This window comes from Pterocles gutturalis, unplaced genomic scaffold, assembly GCF_000699245.1.
Source record: "Pterocles gutturalis isolate BGI_N339 unplaced genomic scaffold, ASM69924v1 scaffold16878, whole genome shotgun sequence".
Lineage (NCBI taxonomy): Eukaryota > Metazoa > Chordata > Aves > Pterocliformes > Pteroclidae > Pterocles > Pterocles gutturalis.
Genome location: NW_010125920.1, coordinates 1 through 18,737, shown reverse-complemented (window position 1 = coordinate 18,737; position 18,737 = coordinate 1). Strand labels below are relative to the sequence as shown.

Sequence of the window (18,737 nt, the reverse complement as noted above, 5' to 3'; positions counted from 1 at the left end):
GTACACTGGATTTGGGTGGAGGGAGGGGGGGTGTTTCCTAGAGGATACCAAGGTTGCAAAGAGGATACATATATGTATATATATATGCACTTATACAATTCATATATAATACTGCTTATTCTGCAAATCCTATTAAGGAAAACAGACATAATACCATAATTTTCCCCCTGCACAAAGACTTGGTTGTATTGTAGCACAGCTGGAACAGAAAGGTAGTTCCCAGATTAAGCTTAATTCCTACAGAGTATGAGGTGGAGTGTGGCCTCCAGCAAGGCACGCTACAAGCCCCTGCCTACGAGATCTCCGTCTGTACTGTCTTGGTAGACATAGGCAGTATGTATCCAAAGCTTCTCAAAGAGCTATAATCCTTAACATTACTAATTCAGTTACAAAATAGTGGGTGTTTTTGTTTGTTTTGTTTTAACAGTGTTTCTGATTATGCCAACTAATGGAAAATACAGTCTTTATGAAAACTTTACAGAGGGGTAATGGATTTTAACCGGAAGAGAGCAGATATAGACTACATATTAGGAAGAAATTTTTTCCTGTGAGGGTGGTGAGACACTGGCACAGGTTGCCCAAAGAGGCTGTGGATGCCCCATCCCTGGAGGTGTTCAAGGCCAGGCTGGATGAGGCTTTGACCAACCTGGTCCAGTGGAAGGTGTCCCTGCCCATGGCAGGGGGGTTGGAGCTATGTGATCTTTAAGATCCCTTCCAAACCATTCTATGATTCTATGAAATGAAGTCATCATGCTGACAAGAATACTGAAGTAATTTCAGACTCACAGAAACTTGGTGTGAGGAAGACTAAATCTGTCTTAAGTGTAGCTAGTTCCAGTACAGTTTATCAGCACATAAAATAAAACCCAAGCCATTTATTCTTAGTCTAGAAAGTATTGAAAATACTCTTTGTGAAACTCCTGGATGTCATTGTACTTCACACTGAGGCACAATCCAGGAACAGAAAACTCATCAAAATTGTTAAGCCCCTGATGTTAATAATTAATCCTGAAAAATGTAGAAATCTGTAAAAAAATATATCAGGAAAGCAGAATATACAACCCTTGTCTATTAAAACTACATATTGGTAACCTTTTTAAAAAAAAAACAAACAGGTAGCAAGATGGTGATTATTTCTGTTTTATTAAGAACTGGAAATGTTTTTGGCAATTATTAATCAGAAGCAAAAAACGTCATATTTCTGTAAAACTTAATAAGAGCAAGGTGCTCATTTGCTGCAGTGAGAGCTATGCTAAAATAACCCGTTGAAGTGAATGACAAACCAAAAGGTGGTATATAAAGAAAAAAAATAAACATTCTCTGTTATAAACAGAAAAAAGCAAAGGTCAGATATTCAAAAAGGGAATAAGAAGGCCATCTGAATACTACATTCAGAATTCAAGTTGTGAATTCACATCATGACTATAGGGACTTAAAGGAGTTTTAACATTACAGTCAAACTAATCACTTGAATCACATCTGCATAAGAATTCAGCAAAACTCACTGAAATTATAAGCTGTATTCTTCCCAGAGATCTGCGTTTACACTCCAGTTCTCAAATTAGATCTGCACAGGTAGAAAGAGTCACAGTCACAGTTTGTGGTTAGGCATGTGGCATTATTGGTTATATGGACCAAGACTTTATGTAAAATCCAAATGGCTTTGTGTTGAACAAGTTCTGTGGTTTAACTGCCAGTTATGTATTGGGAACCTGAGTTTGCAAGCTGTTGCTGATTTTCATTTTCCTTATGAGAGGGATTTAAATTTGTGGGATTTTTTTACCTTTAACCCACCATTTTAAACTATATGGGTGGGACTATGCTTACATTTTTAATAAGTTGCACAGTGGACATCATGGAATAGAGATTATTGCTACGTACAAGACTGGAAAACAGCATTTCTGTGTGCGTGTGAAATTCAGTTTCACTGAATTCATAGGGCAAGAATATTTAATCTAGGTAAACAGTTTAGGGAATGAGGGTTAACCATTTAGCAACCAAACAGCAAAATTTTTATCATCGTGTTACCTTTAAATAAAATTGGTTAGGTTGTTGAAAAGATGTCTTTAAACCATTAGGACATAAATTTGCTTGAGAGAACAGATGCAATGGCTTATACCGTTAAGAAGATACCTTCAATCTATGCTACTTCTGCTTTCTCGCTAGGCGTTTGTATCTATTTTGGGTTACTTGTTAGCATTTACATGTCTTGCTTGGTGCTGAAGGTGAATGCAGAGGTTTAAAGGTCAGGGCTGGTAAGTGGCCTATGAGTCAGTTTCTATGGTAGTTCTTTAGTGGGTGGGCTTTTGGTTATGTGGTGTTTTCCAGTTAAGCACTATCTTCTGCTGAGATTACACAGACAGAAATATTATTATCACATTCTTCTTCTCCACCCTCATCTCAGTGCAAGGTGGTTTTCACTGTAGACCCTCTTGTTCAGGAGGAACCATAACAATAGATTGTGGTTTCTTTGGCAGATGGAAAGGCTCAGTTTAGAAATAACAATAATAACATCAGCTACTTCAAAAGTTATGCTAGGACAGAATGAAGTTTCTCCTCTCTAGTGTTTCTGTAGCCATGTAAGGCTGCTTTTATAGTCCCCTTGTTGCACAGTCAAGACTTTTTTTTTTCTCCCCTTTAACTTACGTCATTTAACTACATTTGTGAAAGTACAAATGCTACATAGTGGTCACAACTGAATACTTCTCTGCTCCTGACAAGTTTTTATTTAGTCTTCTGTGCACCCATGAAAGGCAAGTGACCCATTTAAATCTCACTGTATTGTCATCAATATCTAGAAAAAGTGATTATTCTGTATTCCTTGAATGACCATGTAGTAATAAGAATTTACTGACCGATCCCTTTTTCTCTCCCCTTCCCCCATCCCTAGTACTTCAATAACATCTGCCAAAATCCAAGTGAATGGAGTCCACCTGCATTATCAGCAGACTGGAGAAGGAAGCCATGCAGTTCTTCTGCTTCCCGGAATGCTAGGTCTGGAGATTTTATCTTATCTTTGTAGAGCAACCACCTCTTTCTCCATCCGGTCTCAAGCTAGAATGCACAAAACTGTTTTGTAATATGTTCAACACCTGATTATGGAGCATTGTAATTTAAAAAATTTCTACACAAACAACAGATAGGAAAAGTCAGAGTTACTGCAATCAGTTAACTGTTTTTAAAGATTTCATTTCTTTTACCAGGCACCTTTTATACAGTGTCTTGACTTGTGTAATAATCACTTGGACTTTGGATTTAACTGTGCAAAGTGGGTGTCCAACACAGGTGGCAAACAGCTACACAAGGTGCAAAATAACAGGGGAGGGAGCAGAAATCAGGTCAAGTATATTTGTTACACAGACTGAATTATGCATTCTTTTTTAGAAACTAGGTGCATTCCAAATGAATTAATACACGTAAAGCATCACTTGCAGTTTATTATCATAATGAAAAAGGCACAGTTGAGACTTGCTTTTTGCTTAAAAATGTACTTTCATGTTTTGGTTATTCAGGGCAACATTGTTAAGATTCTCAACGGCTTTTTGAGATGAACAGCAGGTTCTGCTAGCTAAGTGGTATCTGTCCATAGAGACCGCTGCTTTTTATAACAACCTTTTAAAATTATCACAAGCTTTTTTTTTCCCTGGACTCTTGCAGTTCTAAAGAACCAATGAGACTAGCAGTTCATGGCAGGCTGTCAGTAGGACCACTACTGTGCTCAGAGTTGGGCTTATCCTTAACTGAATTGCTGGATCAAGATGACAGAATGTCAAGAACTGAAGAGCAGGAAACATTTTTTCTTCTTGCCAACAACATTTTCAAATCTTTGTGAAGTGGTTCTTTCTTTCAAAGAATTCTCAAGGGGAGGGTGGAAAAAAGTTAATCCTAGGGGTGCTTTGGTAGTCATATGTTTTATCCTATTCATTCTAAACAGCCTTTTAAACTGTTGCCAATGCTAACTCTTAAAATAGAAATAATGTATTTCTTCAGTTGTGGGTAATGTTATTGTCGTTAGGTATACATTGCTATTCAGTTAGCATTATTACAAACAGTAATAGGGTTAGTATCTTTACCATTGTGAAGTTTAGTATTTTCAGGCAACATTTGAGGATGAACTGTCACATGCTTCTTCCCTTCGTACTGATACTACGTTTTCAATATTATTGTATACTACTTACAGTATTAACAGACTAGCAAATATGTTGTGGCAACAAGTACTTTTAGGTCAATAGAATTAGTCTCTAGGCTATTCATGAACTACATTAAAACAAAAGTGATGTTTCTCTTTCTAACTAGAAAAATACTAAGAAAACCAAGAAAACACAGCGTTGAGATATGCTCTCAGCCTTGTGTATTTTTTCAGTTACAAAAAATATGGTATAACAAGCATGTGCGTGATAGTGCAGAGGTTCTTACAAGGCCTATGTAAGAATACATGATTAATATTAATCGGGTTGCATTGGTGTTTTTCAAACAACCTGATATTTTGCTTCTGACTCCAGCTATTAATTGGTGTTGCAAGAGATCATGCCAGGCTGTAGTCAGTGTGCTATATACAGCCTCTTTTACCGCTTGGATCAGTTGATTGCATAGGAAGAGGTATCTGAGGACACATTTCTCTAAGTAAAAAAAAATGAAATCTTAAATGCCCTTAAACAGCCTTTTTAGTGTAATGATGGATAGCCAATTCAATATTTTATTTACATCATTTGAATATAGTATATTAGATCTGACTAGATTTTAATCAAGGAGTGTGTGATACTGTTACCACATGACCATAGCGCAAACAAATAAATTGTAGTCTTACGTTAGTGTTCATTGAGAACTTAGTGCAATAGACTGGAGTACTTCATTTTTCAATCAGTTGAAGGTCTGAGCCATCAACAAAATAAACTGTTCTGCATCAGAAAAATTGCTGTATTAGACTTCTTTTGGTTAAGATACGTATTAGAAAAATCAAAAGTTACAGTTTTGTGCTTTTGTGTTACCACTGTCTCCTCAGGCAACAAAGTATTTAAAGCTCAGCTTTAAGCACCAGTATTCTCACTGAAGTGTTTTATTGAATAAGAACAACTGTTTCACACAACGCTTTTCACCTACGAATTTGTAGCTAGAGTCAGTATATTCCTCCCCTTTCAGTTTCATCTGTGCTGTCCACAGTTAGTGTCTGTTAAATATGAATCTCTACCCTGGCTGATTCCAGATAGCTCGGTTTAAGATTCTGTATTAAAGCATCTGTTTAGAGCACAGTTCTTTATAAGCATACTTCCCTACCAGAAATGGTTTGCTCTGAGCAAATTGTAGATAGTTCTGAAGATTTTAGTTGTGGTACTTCCTGTCTGAGAGTTGCAATTAGACATATAGTGTACTTCAGCTGATGGATAATCTCTTTTTTAGAATAAGATACAAGTTTACCCAGTTTCCATTTAGAGCATGTATACTTAGTCTGTATGTGTTATGGTAGTTACTTTAATTAAAAAATTATGATGTTTCAGGGAGTGGTCAAACTGATTTTGGACCACAGCTTAAGTCTATGAATAAGCAACATTTCACAATTGTTGCTTGGGATCCTCGGGGATATGGACAGTCCATTCCTCCATCTCGAGACTTTCCTCCAGATTTCTTTGAGAGGGATGCAAAAGATGCTGTGGATCTTATGCAGGTAAATCTGTTCTGAGATTCTATTATTTATATATATTTTTTTTAAAAAAAAGCTGTTTTCCTTAAATTTTGAGGAGGAAGAGTACTGTTGAGCAGATTGTTTCCAGCAGAGAACAAGTTATGCAAAAGAACATATAAATGAAGGCTTAAAACCAGGCAGATACACACTATTATGGAAAATGTTCTCTTCTTCCCTCTCTTCTGCAATATACATAGAGATTCGGCATTGGGAATTAATTATAAAGCAATATGGTTTTATTCCAAGACCCTGCCCTAAGAGGTTTGCAGCCAAGAATCTTGTAAGTTCAGGTAAAGTGTATATAAAAAACAAAGCCTATGGTAAGTAGTTTAACTGAAGGGATTACAGTAGTGAAAGTTCTTAGAGAATGTTCTAGCTAACAGAATCTTGGCATTTTGCCTTGAGCAGCCCATTTCAAGAAACATTTGATTCTAAAAATTAACTTGACGCTTTGCATGTTACAGCATATTACTGAAATAATTTTTGTGGGAAATTGAAGGGTTCCTGGGATTATAACCAGATGTTGATAACTAATACTGCTATTGTGATTATAAAGACTATGACCTAAAGCTGCTATTACTTCTCCATCTTGCAGAATTTTTTATTTCAAATCAGTGTTTCTGTGTTCCTCTTTTATTCTATCCTACAAGTGCTAACACTATCTTCTGGTTTAGCTTTAACTAATATTTTGGCTTTGTTATACCAAGCTATACAGTCTCTTTGGCCATGTTAAGAAAGTTGGCAGAGCATTAAGATTCCAAAAATATGAGACAAGATTCAGTCAGTCAATCCAACTGTATTTCTGTAATAAGCAGTAACCTTGCAAAAACCCATCTGAAACTCAAAATGCAGCCTTCCTGGAGCGTTCTGTGTAGCAAAATAAGTCTGACAGCAGAATCAGCATTAAGATGCAGTTTTGCCCTCTAATCATAAAAGCAATCTCTCTGCACTGTAAATCGACACTTTCTTCTGCTACGCTAACAAAGAGAATAAAGATGCTGCCATGAGTAAGTGACAAACTTTTCAGCCTAAGTGGTTGTAACCCCCATTACTGCCTCTGTCCAAATACCAGTAAATGCAAAATGGAAAACAGAGCTGTCCCCAAAGAGAATGTAACCATATAGTGTCCAGTCAAACAGGACAGCAACCTACTGGTCTCTAAAGCTGCCAAAACAAATAAGATATAGCATCCTGTTTTTTGAATATGTTTATTGATATAAACATATAATAAAAAATTATTAAAATCTTCCCAAATGTGGCAACTTGCCTCTATTTTAGCATAACATACAAAGGACAGCACAATCCCAAAGAATCACCCCCAACTGGGATAACCAGTATAAACAAAGTCATAACTCCTGCAGAGGACTTTATAATGTATATGGTTTGCCTACACTCAGCCAGAAAACCCATCCGTATAGCTGATCCTTCAAAACCTTTACTCTAGGCTCCTTCAGATTCTGGTGTCTCTGCTGGAGCTGTGAATGCCGCAAGGTTTCTGTCAAATAGCAAAAGGTGAAATTCTGCAGAGTATTTAGCACCTTGATGCAGATGACACGGCTCTGTGTTATTGTATGTGTTCTGTGGAGGAGTTTGCTTGAAGTAAGAAGAGTATAATGCAAATAAGCCCACTTTGCTGCACCCCATCCCAATGTCTAACAATAGCAGAGGCCAATAGCATTAAAACAATCATGGACATAATTAGTGTTGATATTTAAGAGGTTCTTACTCTTCAGAGCTACTCTCCTAATGAAAGGATGGACTTGGGCTTCTCCAAGCTTTTGTAGATCAACTGCAACCCTTACTTGTGGTGTACTCCCTGTGATCCAATGAAAGCATATGGTCCAGAGAGCTGTTGTATTGCAGCTCACTGTTGTAAGTTACTTCTGTCACAGCATACGTGATGATTTGATTGCGTTTCACATAGGCCTGGATGGAGGAGGTGATTTCAAAAGAGATTTTGCTCACTTACATGGTAAAGCCAGCACAAAATCACACACAGAATTGAGCCATGCAACCAGCTCTCAGGTTATTGCCAGTGTTAGATCAAGGCCTGCAGTGTAAGTAGTTCAAGATTAAGGCAAGCAAACATGCATACCATATCCAACACATCTGTTACATCACGTTGTTTTTTGGAAGGCTGTGTTGCAAGCTAAGTTAGAAGCTAACGTGACAAATACCTACTCTCTGTTTAGATTAGGAAGACTGTCCTTGGGACTGTTGAGAAAAACTTTTTAATCACTTAAGGTTTGTTAGATTTACCCTTGAAGATTGGAACATCCTGGAAAATAATCAATGTGTTTAGAGTAGTCAGCCAAGTTAGTGATTAGCACTGTCCAAGAGTGACCTATCCTCATTTAAACTTAATTATAATGCTAAAAATCACACCTCCAAGTGTTGGGACAACCCTCCTGAATTAAGACCCCCACTTATTGAGCATGCATAGTAAATTGAAGGAACACTCTGTTTTTAAATCAAAGTGAGAAAAGAACTAACCAACTGCAATTAAGAAGAGATAAAAACTAACCAATTGTAGTTAGAAGGATGTGGCACTAACATTTTAAACTGTATAAATACACAATGTGACTGAAACCAGATGTGCTAGCTTTGTGGAATTGCCACCTAGCACCCATCTCTGTGCAGACATGCAATAAACAATATCTTGGCTCTGTGTGTGTATTGGCTTATTGCATGCTGGGCAATGAACTCTGCTTCTGAGACAACAGTATAAGGGTTTCACACAACAGGTTTATAAAAAATAAAATAAATTAACTTTTCACCCCTGAAGAAAGAAGATTGGTTCTGAATAAGGCAAGTGAAGAGAATGAGAGACAAAATGTTAGAGATGACCCTGCCAGGTATTTGCCAAAAACAGATCTAAATTGGGATCCTAATTCTAGTGTGGGAAGAACCATGATTAAACAGTATCAGCAGTTGATTTTGTATGAAATACAACATGGGGTTCCAAAACAAAAGTATATGTCAACAGTGGGCAAATGAGAATCCCTTAGCATTTTATGAGAGATTATGTGAAGCACCCTGACATTGAGAAATCTAGGAGCAAGATCACTTGCGAAGGGGGTGTCAAGTGCCTGAGGCAGATTTGTTGATGATGGGAAATTGTGAAGTTGAATGAAGGGGACCTGGGGTGAATATAAATATTCAGTCTCCCCAGCAGATCCTGTGGTTACAATACAGCTGGGGAATGAAATAGTAAGTTTTTTAGTTGATACAGAAGAGACATATTCAGTAGTAACTAGCTGTAAGGGACTTTTAAATAATTTTACTATGCCAGTTGTTGGGGTCACGGAAAAGTGTAAAGAGAAACTGTTTTTTGCAGCCAATGAAATACAAAATTGGAGATTTAATTTTGACACATGAATTTTTATATATGCCTGAGTGTCCAGTAGGTCTCCTTGGCAGGGGTCTGTTAAATAAATTGAGAGCTCAAATAACTTTTCTTAAAATACAATCCAATTGCATATACTAAAAGGTAATGCTTCGAAGGCTCAGTCGTGTCTGTTACAGAAATGAGGAGTCAAGAATCCTGAAATACCTGAGGAGATCCTGAATGCTATAATCCCAATGATACGGGCCACTGAGATACCAGGAAAAGCAAAAGCAGCAGAACCAGTGAGAGTAAAACTCAAACTAGGTGCAAAGCTGGTAAGAAAAAGCCAGTATCCTATGAAAATCAAAGCAAGATTAAGATTGGCGCCATTAATAGAAAATTTCCTTAAATATGGACTTTTGAAAGAATACCAATCTGAGTATAATACTCCAATTTTTCTGGTAAGAAGACCCTGATCTCCAGAATATTGATTTGTGAATGATCAGTCAGTTTGTGGTAGATGTGTATTTTGCAGTGTTGGACTTAGAGGACACTTTCTTTTGTATTCTGCTGGAAACTGAGTCAAAAGCTATTCACCTTTGAATGGAAGAGTCCAACTACAGGAGGGAAAACACAGCTTTGCTGGATGGTCATACCCCAGGGATTCAAGAACAGTCACTCTGTTGGGTAATGCATTAGTGAAAGAGAGCAACGGAAAGACATCTGTTACTTTATTGAAATATGTGGATGATATACTTTTGGGAGCAGATTCTGAACCCCAGTGTAAAGAAGCTACTATTAGTCTACTGTATTTTCTGGAACTGGCAGGATATCGAGTATCCCGAAAGAAAGCACAAATAGTGCAAAGAACTGTGAGTTATTTGGGATTTGAAATTTCTCAAGGAGAAAGAAAATTGTGAACAGAATGCAAGGAGACAATTTGTCAACCAGATTTGAAGATTGTCCCTTTGGAAGATCTGGATTGGACTCTGTTTACAGATGGCAGCATTTTCCTCTCAAAGGGAGAGCAGAAGGCTGGATATACAGTAGTAACTTTGAATGATGTAATAAAGGATCATCTCCAATTATGAAGAAATTAATGGAAGAGACCCATAAAGGAACACATATGCGAACACAAGCTTTAGCAGAAACAGTAATATGATATGCATTTAGGATCAATATGTTGTTAATGGCAAAAAGTATCGTTCAAAGAGGTGATATATGTCTTAAGAACAATCCAAAAATACAGAGAACACCCCCTCCAGGAGAGGTAAGGAAAGGCATCACACCTGGTGAGTATTGGCAGGCTGACTTTTCAGAATTACCAAGGTGTAATAGGTATAAATATCTACTGGTATTTGTTGATACTTTCTCTGGGTGGCCTGAAGCTTTCCCGTGTCATACAAACAAGGCTAGGGAAGTGATCAAAGCTTTGCTAAAATAAATAATTCCGAGATTTGGGATACCAGAAGGAGTATCTTCTGATAGAGGTCTACATTTTATACCTGACGTAACCGAAGGAGTTTCTGAATTTTTGTAGATAAAGTGGGACTTGCATACCCCTTGGAGATCCCAATCAAGCAGATAAGTAGAAAGAATAAATCAAACACTGGAAATGCAAACTGGGAAATTATGTCAAGAAAAACATCAAAAATTGATAGATGTTCTGCCTTTAGCTTTGCTGAAAATTTGGATAACACCCAGGGTTAGAGAACAGCTGCAAAGGATAAGTTAGATTCCTCCTGCTGTAAAGGCATCCTGAGACAACCCAAAGAATTCATCAAGATAATGGCTAGTAAACAAGAGAAATTCTGGAGGCAAATAGATCTCAGTTAAAGAACTGGCAAATAAGCTGGCATGAAGAACAAAAATTTGCACCCATCATCCAACTTTGAGGTCCTTAATTTGCTATTGGAGGTAGGGGAACAGCAACAGCAAAAACTTAAGCTTTACAATGCACTGCTGCCAGCTCCAGAAACTTGCCAAGACACCAGTAACCCTTTAGCAGCACGGTACTGAAAGCTGGTCACAGAGAACTACTCTTAGAGCAGGCCAGGGCCAACTTGCAATCAGCTGCTAAAGTTCAAGGTTCTCTTTTCTTGCTGTCAGCTCATGGCTCTCGTGTCCCTTTCTTTCCCCTACCTTATTTTCTTTTCAGACTTAGCCAAGTGAAATCTAATATTGAGCAACACTACAGTGAGCCTAATACCAAGGAAGAAGCCAAAACCAGAAAAGCCTGATAGTCGTAGAAGTTTGATAGGAATTGAGTTGACTGATAAGTTATGCCCCACCTGAGCATCAAGTTTACAAGCAGGAGTAAGTTTCCAGACTAGAAACTTCTTTTTCTTTCTCTGTACTTGTTCCTCTTATTGCCTGCATTTTTGCTTTCTTCTGTCCAAAGAAAGCAGGGCTGGACTTCCCACAACAACAAAAACCCAAAACAAAACAAAAAAAACAACAAACCACCAAGCACCAAAACAACCCATTCAACTAACTTGATCTTTTTCCTCCAAAAGTACATAACCTTCCTGAATCACATCTAAAGGCTGTAATTTCTGAAAAACAAAACAAAAAAATAAAACACCAAAAAATGCCATTTGAAACCTGTATGTTTGTTTGCAAAGTGTTCACAAACTGAGATTTCTGCATGCACAATCTTCAGATGCATTTACTCGTGAATGCCTTTACCTTCCTCACCCATTGCCCACTGAATATCACACAGACAAAATCCTCTCTCCTGTCACTGTCGTTACCCGCTACCACAGATTGTGGTATGTGAAAAAGCAAGAGCTTCAAATTCTAGTGGAAAGGATTGTACAAGTCAGAATGAATTAAGGTCTCCGTTGCCATATTTTTTGCCCTGAGCCTTCCTTTTTGAGAAGGAAGAATTTCAGTATTAATGTTTTGAACTGCAATTCACCATGAAGTAACATTTAAAATGTACACTTAAAAGCTTCAGAAAATATGAATTACACACTAAAACGTGATAGAATCCTGTGGCAAATACTTTAAGCATTTTTCTTTTTAAACCAGCTAGCATCAATATATTAGATCACTGGGTTCCATTGTTGTCCCAAATCTGCGTTCTTTTACCTGGTGTGCACGAAACCAACTAACAAGCAGAGTTGAGATATTTGCTTCATTACAGTTTTGTGCAAAAATGGGTGCTAGATGATAGTTTGCAAAGCTAGCACACCTAGTGACCCTACAGTCTGTTATTTATACTCTTGACATTTACAATCACTCCTATCTGCTTTGCATATACACATATACTAAGTGTTTATTGGAGAACTTTTCTCACTTTGATTTAAAAGAACAGTACATTCGCTCTATATTACGCATGTTCAGTGAGTAGGGGTCCCTTCCTGGAGGCAGATAGCTTCTATACTAGAGGTGTGGTTTTTAAATTATAATGAGCTAAGTTCAGCTAGAGTTCAGTGCTAACCGATTTTAACAAGGTAAGAGGTCTCACAAACTCCTGTTTGCCAACTCTGCAAAGCAAGATGTTTGCAAGTTCTTATCTCAAGGATAAAATCCCTGTTTTCACAACAGAATGTCCTATGTCTCTTGGTCATAGTTGAGACATCACCATTTTTCAGGTCTTTTCTTAACTTCATCTTGGTCTTGGTTTACCTACCATCCCACACTGTGACAGTCCTTGCCAACATTATACCAAGAGAATCCACAGATTCTTTATACCATCAGGCTCTCTGAAAAGGTCTTTACTCTCCATTGTAAATAAACATTTCTTAATTTCAAGAAGGCTTTTTAAATGAAGCAAGAATCTAATATGGCTACTGCCTGTTTCATCAGATAGTTATAAGAAATTGGAGGGGCAGGTATAATCCTTGTTTTCTAAATATTTGATCTTTTCTTAAGTATATCAGGAAAATTATATTTTCTAATTACAAAAGCTAACTATAGTTCAACTATGTAGTGTTGTGTCTAAATCTATACAGTTAGTTTTCAAGAAATATTTGATCTTTGCTCGTAAAACCAGCTGATGATTTGCGTATAACTTTCTTGTACAAATCAAGGCACTGAAATTTAAGAAGTTCTCTTTGCTGGGGTGGAGTGATGGTGGAATTACAGCACTCATTGCAGCTGCAAAGTATCCAACTCTTATCCACAAGCTGGTTGTCTGGGGAGCAAATGCCAGCGTTACTCAAGAGGATGTGAGAATTTATAATGGTATGTACAAACTGAATTTCATATCCCAGAAAAGTTATTTTCATTTCTTCTTGACCTAAGGATCTTAGTCATGTAACAGCTAAGTGAAGACGAAGATGAGGAGACAACAAACCCAAAGGAACAGGGCACAAAATTCACCAAGTTGCTAAGTATAGAAATAGATTAAAGTCATAGTGAGAAGCTCCCTTACAGTTACTCCAGGGGTAACACAATGGAATTTTTAAAAAGTCCTAACCAATTTACACTGCTGAAAAGTATCAGTAATTTTCAGAAAGTAAAATCTTTGTTGCTGTAATATATTCCTAAAAATCAATTCCAAATAATACTACTGATCCCAGGCTTGATGTATTTTTTAACGCCTTGTGCAACCTTTGGACAAGGTCCACAGAAAATCACTGGGCTAGCACATAACAGCTTTTCCTCTAGGGCCTGTGTGATACATAGACAGTAAGAAAACAAGCTGGTAACTTACCTTTTGAATTCAGGAAGCAAATGAATCATTCAAGTAAATGTCCCTGGTTGCCTTTCTAATTTACATTCTTTTAAAGCTAATTACTGTGGTTACAAAACCTTTGCAAAGCAAAGAAATGTGAGATTTCCTTATTACACTCACATGAAATAGAATCTAGCTATTTGTCACTCTAAAGGAAAACAGCAAAAATTGCTAGTGAACTCAAAAAGACATTTTATTTCTTTTTGAAATTAGAAATTGAAAGAGTTAACCATACAGGCTCTCAACAAATGTAACCCAGTATAGCTTTATTTAAGTGACTGGAGTTTGATTTATACCAGCTGTGAAATTTGTCTCACTTCAGCAAAATTACAAGTGTATGTATTGCACATGTGTACTTACCTCACCTATACTAAAGCACTTTCATTGGTAACAGTAGTATATTTTTTAGCTCAGTACGAAAAATGCTTTGTAACTCTTTAAAATGCTTATTTCTTTGCATGCTTTTATATTTAAGAATTTTTAAATTATATAATTATGAAATGCATATCATTTAGCATTAGCCAACAAGCTAAAATGTAAAAAAAAAAGAATTAAAAAAACCCAAGAAGTCTTTACATGGGGCACCCACAGCAATGCTGACCTTTGGACTCTTCGTGGACCCTCTCTCTCTGGGTGATAGAGCTCTGAAAGCAGCAGCACAAGCTTTCTACAACTGGCCCATCAGTACATCACAACTGCAGTGAAGGGCCTGGTAGGAGAGAAAGGTGTTTACTTGGTATTGATGTCCTTCCAACATTGGCTTCCCCCCTTCCTTTTTAAGTTAAGGCTAGCTGCAAGGATAAAACAGTAGATTCTATAAGGGAAACAGCTGTTCAGTAATAGCTGCCCCAGAGTAAGCAAACTCTTTTCCAATGAGATGCTGTTACAAAGCACTTTCAGTCATTGCTACGTTGCTCATTTGGCTGGACAGGTTGTGTTTGTTAGTTAACACCTCTCTCCTTTCTTCCCTTAATTCCCATTTCAAACCAATTAAAAGCTTTTGTAGTGGCATATATTGCTGTTTGATGATTCAGTACTTTTCAGGTCTCTTTCAGGTTCTCTGCTATGCCAACACTGTTTTGCGCTTTATCCATACAAAGCTGTACAGCTGAAATACAGTTTAGTGAAAGTCACCCTTGTGGATATCTGGTTTGTCAACAGTACTGAAAAATTTACCGGAAAAAAATATGTAAATCTGATAACTACATAACTAGATTATTTGTACAGCTTTATCCAGCCTGCCATGAGTCATGGGGCTCTACTAAGTAGAGTTGCTTGTTTTTCTGTAAGACTATGGCAAGTGTACCATGATGTCAGCTTGCTGGAATGCCTTAGTAAGACCTTCCTTCCTCTGAATATTGGTAGGAGCCATGGAAGAACTTGCATCCATGAGCCAAAGCAAAAGGCTGAAGGATATACAGAATAATTGCCAGCTCTGGCACACTGTTATAAAACAGTCCCCTTTTATACACAGGGTACCTCCTCGAGCTCCTCTTCTGCAAGTCCTCCAAAAAGAAACATCAGAAGTTTTAGGACTGAGTCCTTTGATTATTATTTTTTGTTGTTGTTCCTTGTGACCAAAACAACAAGATGGTCTTCTGCAACTCAGAAAGACCCCAGCAGAGATCGTAAAACTACCTTTTTTATACCTTTTCCATACTATGAATTATTTAAAACTATTCAATGCGGTTTCATGTTTGAAATACACATCTGCAGTCTGGTTTGAAAACTTATTCATACTAGGTGTTGACATTACTGGGTTATATCTTATTGCCAGAAAGATCTTAATATATTTCAATGGTATTTATGCAGGCATCCGGGACGTTTCAAAGTGGAGTGAGAAGGTCAGGAAACCACTAGAAGAGATGTATGGACGTAAATACTTTGCAAAAACCTGTGAGGCTTGGGTAGATGGAATATCTCGCTTTGCTGAAAAATCAAATGGTAAGACTTTTGCAATGTTAAGCTGAAGCAATTATAGTAGCAGACTGTTCTGAATCAAAAAAAAAAAAAAAAAAATCTAACAGTACTCCTAGAAGCCAGTAATGGAAGGACTGTGCAGATGGCATTAAAAACTGGGTCTGACTCACACTCATGAATAAAGCAATTACTTTGTAGATGGTTCACAGAACCAGCAAGGTACAGGAGGAAAACACATTTATGGGAAGCATTAGATGACGAGTCTCCCCTCTTCTTCCACCACAAAACTACATTATTAAATCATTGCTTTTGTACAGACTGAACATGAGGGATTCTACTCAAGCTTTTTGCCTCCTCTCTCAGTGTCAAAGGATTACCTCTTGGTGACATTGTGAAGATATTCCAAAAGTGAGGCATGTTCATTCCAGTTTCTGCAAACAGGAGCTGAAGCACTATTTCAAAACTTGTAGCATATGATGAGTTAAAAAAGAAGGAAGTTCAGATTTTGAGAACTCAGAATTAACAAAACATTTTAAAATCACTATTTACACAGCTTAGGTGTTTAAAAATCCAAACAGAATAGTTAAACTGGACAATATAATTACTAAATGTTTATCTCTGAAGACTTCTGCAATTGCTCTACTTTTTGCAGATTTTGCAGCCAAGGATACCTGCAGTTCTGCTTTAATTCAGAGGAAAATTGCTTTTAATTTTCCTAAAGCAGAAATACATAGTGCATAAAACAAGGAGTCTATAATTCTCTTATATACATTTTCCTGTAGCCCTCATAATGAAAGACAAGAGGTGAAATAAATTAACGGGCAGCAGTACTACAAGGAAAACATTCCTTCTTTTCCTATTTTTTCCATAAAGTTTTGTACAGGATCAGCAACGTGGTACTAGAATTTCTCCCAGCAGGGTGATGTAACAAATTTTGATCTGATTTTATTTTACCCTTTCTAGAACACATCTCCTTAAAATTAGCTTATTATTAAGCCCAAAGCCCAGGCTGGTAAAACTCTGGCTGTGACATCCTTTTACTGCCTGTACATGCCTCAAACACTGAGATTGAGTGACTGTGAAAAAGAAGCCACCTGGAGACATGTGAGAAGGAGCTGAATTACCTAGATGCTGTAACTCGGTCAGATATTGGGAGAAGCCTAACATTTCCCAAAAAAAGAAGAAAAAAAAAAAAGCGCAACCATCAGACTGGAGGTTTTGTCTAGGCATAGCTTGGGGAGCACAACTTGGACTACAAGCAGTCCTCCTTTGAATGAAAATTCAGACACTCTGCACAAAAGGTGTTGATATGGCAAATAAGAAAAGGGGTTAATAAAACCCATCAGAGATAAAGAGGACAGTAAAACCTTTGTCGGTCAAAAACTCAAGCTCTTCTTAAGAAATTTACTATTTGCCCTAAATGGGACAGCTTTTAGTGTGAAATTACACAAAAAATGAACTTTTAGAGGGTCCCAACACTTAGTGACACTTAGTAAGTTGCATAAGGCTGCAAAATTCAAGATTCTTCTTGCTATTCTGCATCTTTGGAACAAATATAATCTAGTGGTTGTAGTACAAAACAATTTCAGGAGTGGAAACTAGGAAATAATAGTTTGACTGCCAACTACGTCCTTAGGTAAATAATCTAAATTTACTTATTCTGAAAAACAGTCAACATTTGTGCAGGTGTTTGAGTATTACAGGCAAAATGTTCTAAATGAAAATATTTAACTGGTAGAACTGCAAACTAAGACTATATAAGTAACCAAACAATTGGAAGAATCTCTGAAAGAGCATACGAGTAGAGCTAGGGGAAGTGTGCCTGTATGAATGTTAACTGTACAGCTGTTGGTAGGTGCAAGGAGACAACTACAAATAGGACAAAGTTAGCTCAAAGATAAAGGGAACATAAAACTCATCAAGTGTGTTTTGCCCACAGACTTTTGCAAGAGTATGGCAAGTTAGGCAAAGAGCATGGAAATCGGGTTACTAAGGGACAAGGAAAAAAGGAAGGGGAAAAAATAGAAGAGTCTGTAAGGAAAAACATTAAAACTACTTCTAGAAAGATTAAAGACTAGTAAACATAAAATTATTCTTGAAGTTCCATAAGATGAGTGGGCAGGGAGAGTAACCTTTGAATAGTTTAGTACAATCTGTAAGAAAGGGTTATTCAGTCCACACAGCAAAGGGTCCCGATGGTGGAATAGGCTTGAGTACAACCCTTATAAGTTACCTTGTTGATAAAAGTAGCAAATCTTTTAACTGACAACTGATGTAACAAAATGTAGCCTAAACACAAAGGACATAAGGGTCAGGCTGAAAAGAACAAACCCAGGAAAGAGTTGCATATATTTGCTTTGAACAGTCAAAGAGAGCCCCTGGGAAATGTGGAACAGAAGTACTCCTTTTGTGCTACTGTCCATTAATGAAGCAAATTTCAGTGAAGTAACATTTTGGAGAAAGAAATGTTAATTATAATTCTGATTACATAGTTCTGCAGATTAATTGCAGGCTATCGGCAAAGAGAGGCAAAAGCTAGAACCCAGTAGAGTTCACAGTCCTTTACAGAAGCAGTTTCAGTCTTTAATACTATTTTAAAACAAAGTGTGACCTTAATTTATTTTCTCCCTAGGTAATATCTGCCAACAGTTGCTGCCAGATATTAAGTGTCCCACATTTATAATTCATGGTGAGAAAGACCCTTTGGTTCCAAGGGCTCATGCGGAATATATTCATAAGCATATCAAAGGCTCCCGGTAAGTTACATAATGGAGTATTCATAAATCATTGTTGAAGAAATGAAGTTCAAAACCAAAAATTACAAAAAGAAAATAAATATTTGAACAAGTTGTCTCTTCTACAAACAGAACTATTCTAAACTTCACTAGCAAGTTACGATGCAAATGGTATAGTTGGACCTTTCTTGTGATATAATATTTTAATAAGCTCCTTACTAAAGTCCTCCAGGAGAAACCAAGTAAGGTCTCTCTTTCCACTTCAAACACAGAACCACTCCCTAACACTTATTGAAACTGGCAAATTTCTTCTTTGTTTCTCTATTATGGCCATTGCAATCCTTTTGTTGTAAGAGACCTTGTAGAATCATAAAATCATTAAGGTTGGAA

General features: G+C 37.1%; 1 protein-coding gene across 1 annotated transcript; it reads left to right on the top strand.

Moving 5' to 3' along the window:
• Positions 1 to 2,844: 2,844 nt before the first annotated feature.
• On the top strand, positions 2,845 to 18,372 carry BPHL (biphenyl hydrolase-like (serine hydrolase); the record flags this gene model as incomplete). Its single annotated transcript, XM_010078782.1, has 5 exons — positions 2,845 to 2,994; positions 5,496 to 5,662; positions 13,046 to 13,199; positions 15,505 to 15,636; positions 18,245 to 18,372. Coding segments are annotated over 5 exons (731 nt in total), but the record flags the coding sequence as incomplete, so codon positions are not given.
• Positions 18,373 to 18,737: the final 365 nt, after the last annotated feature.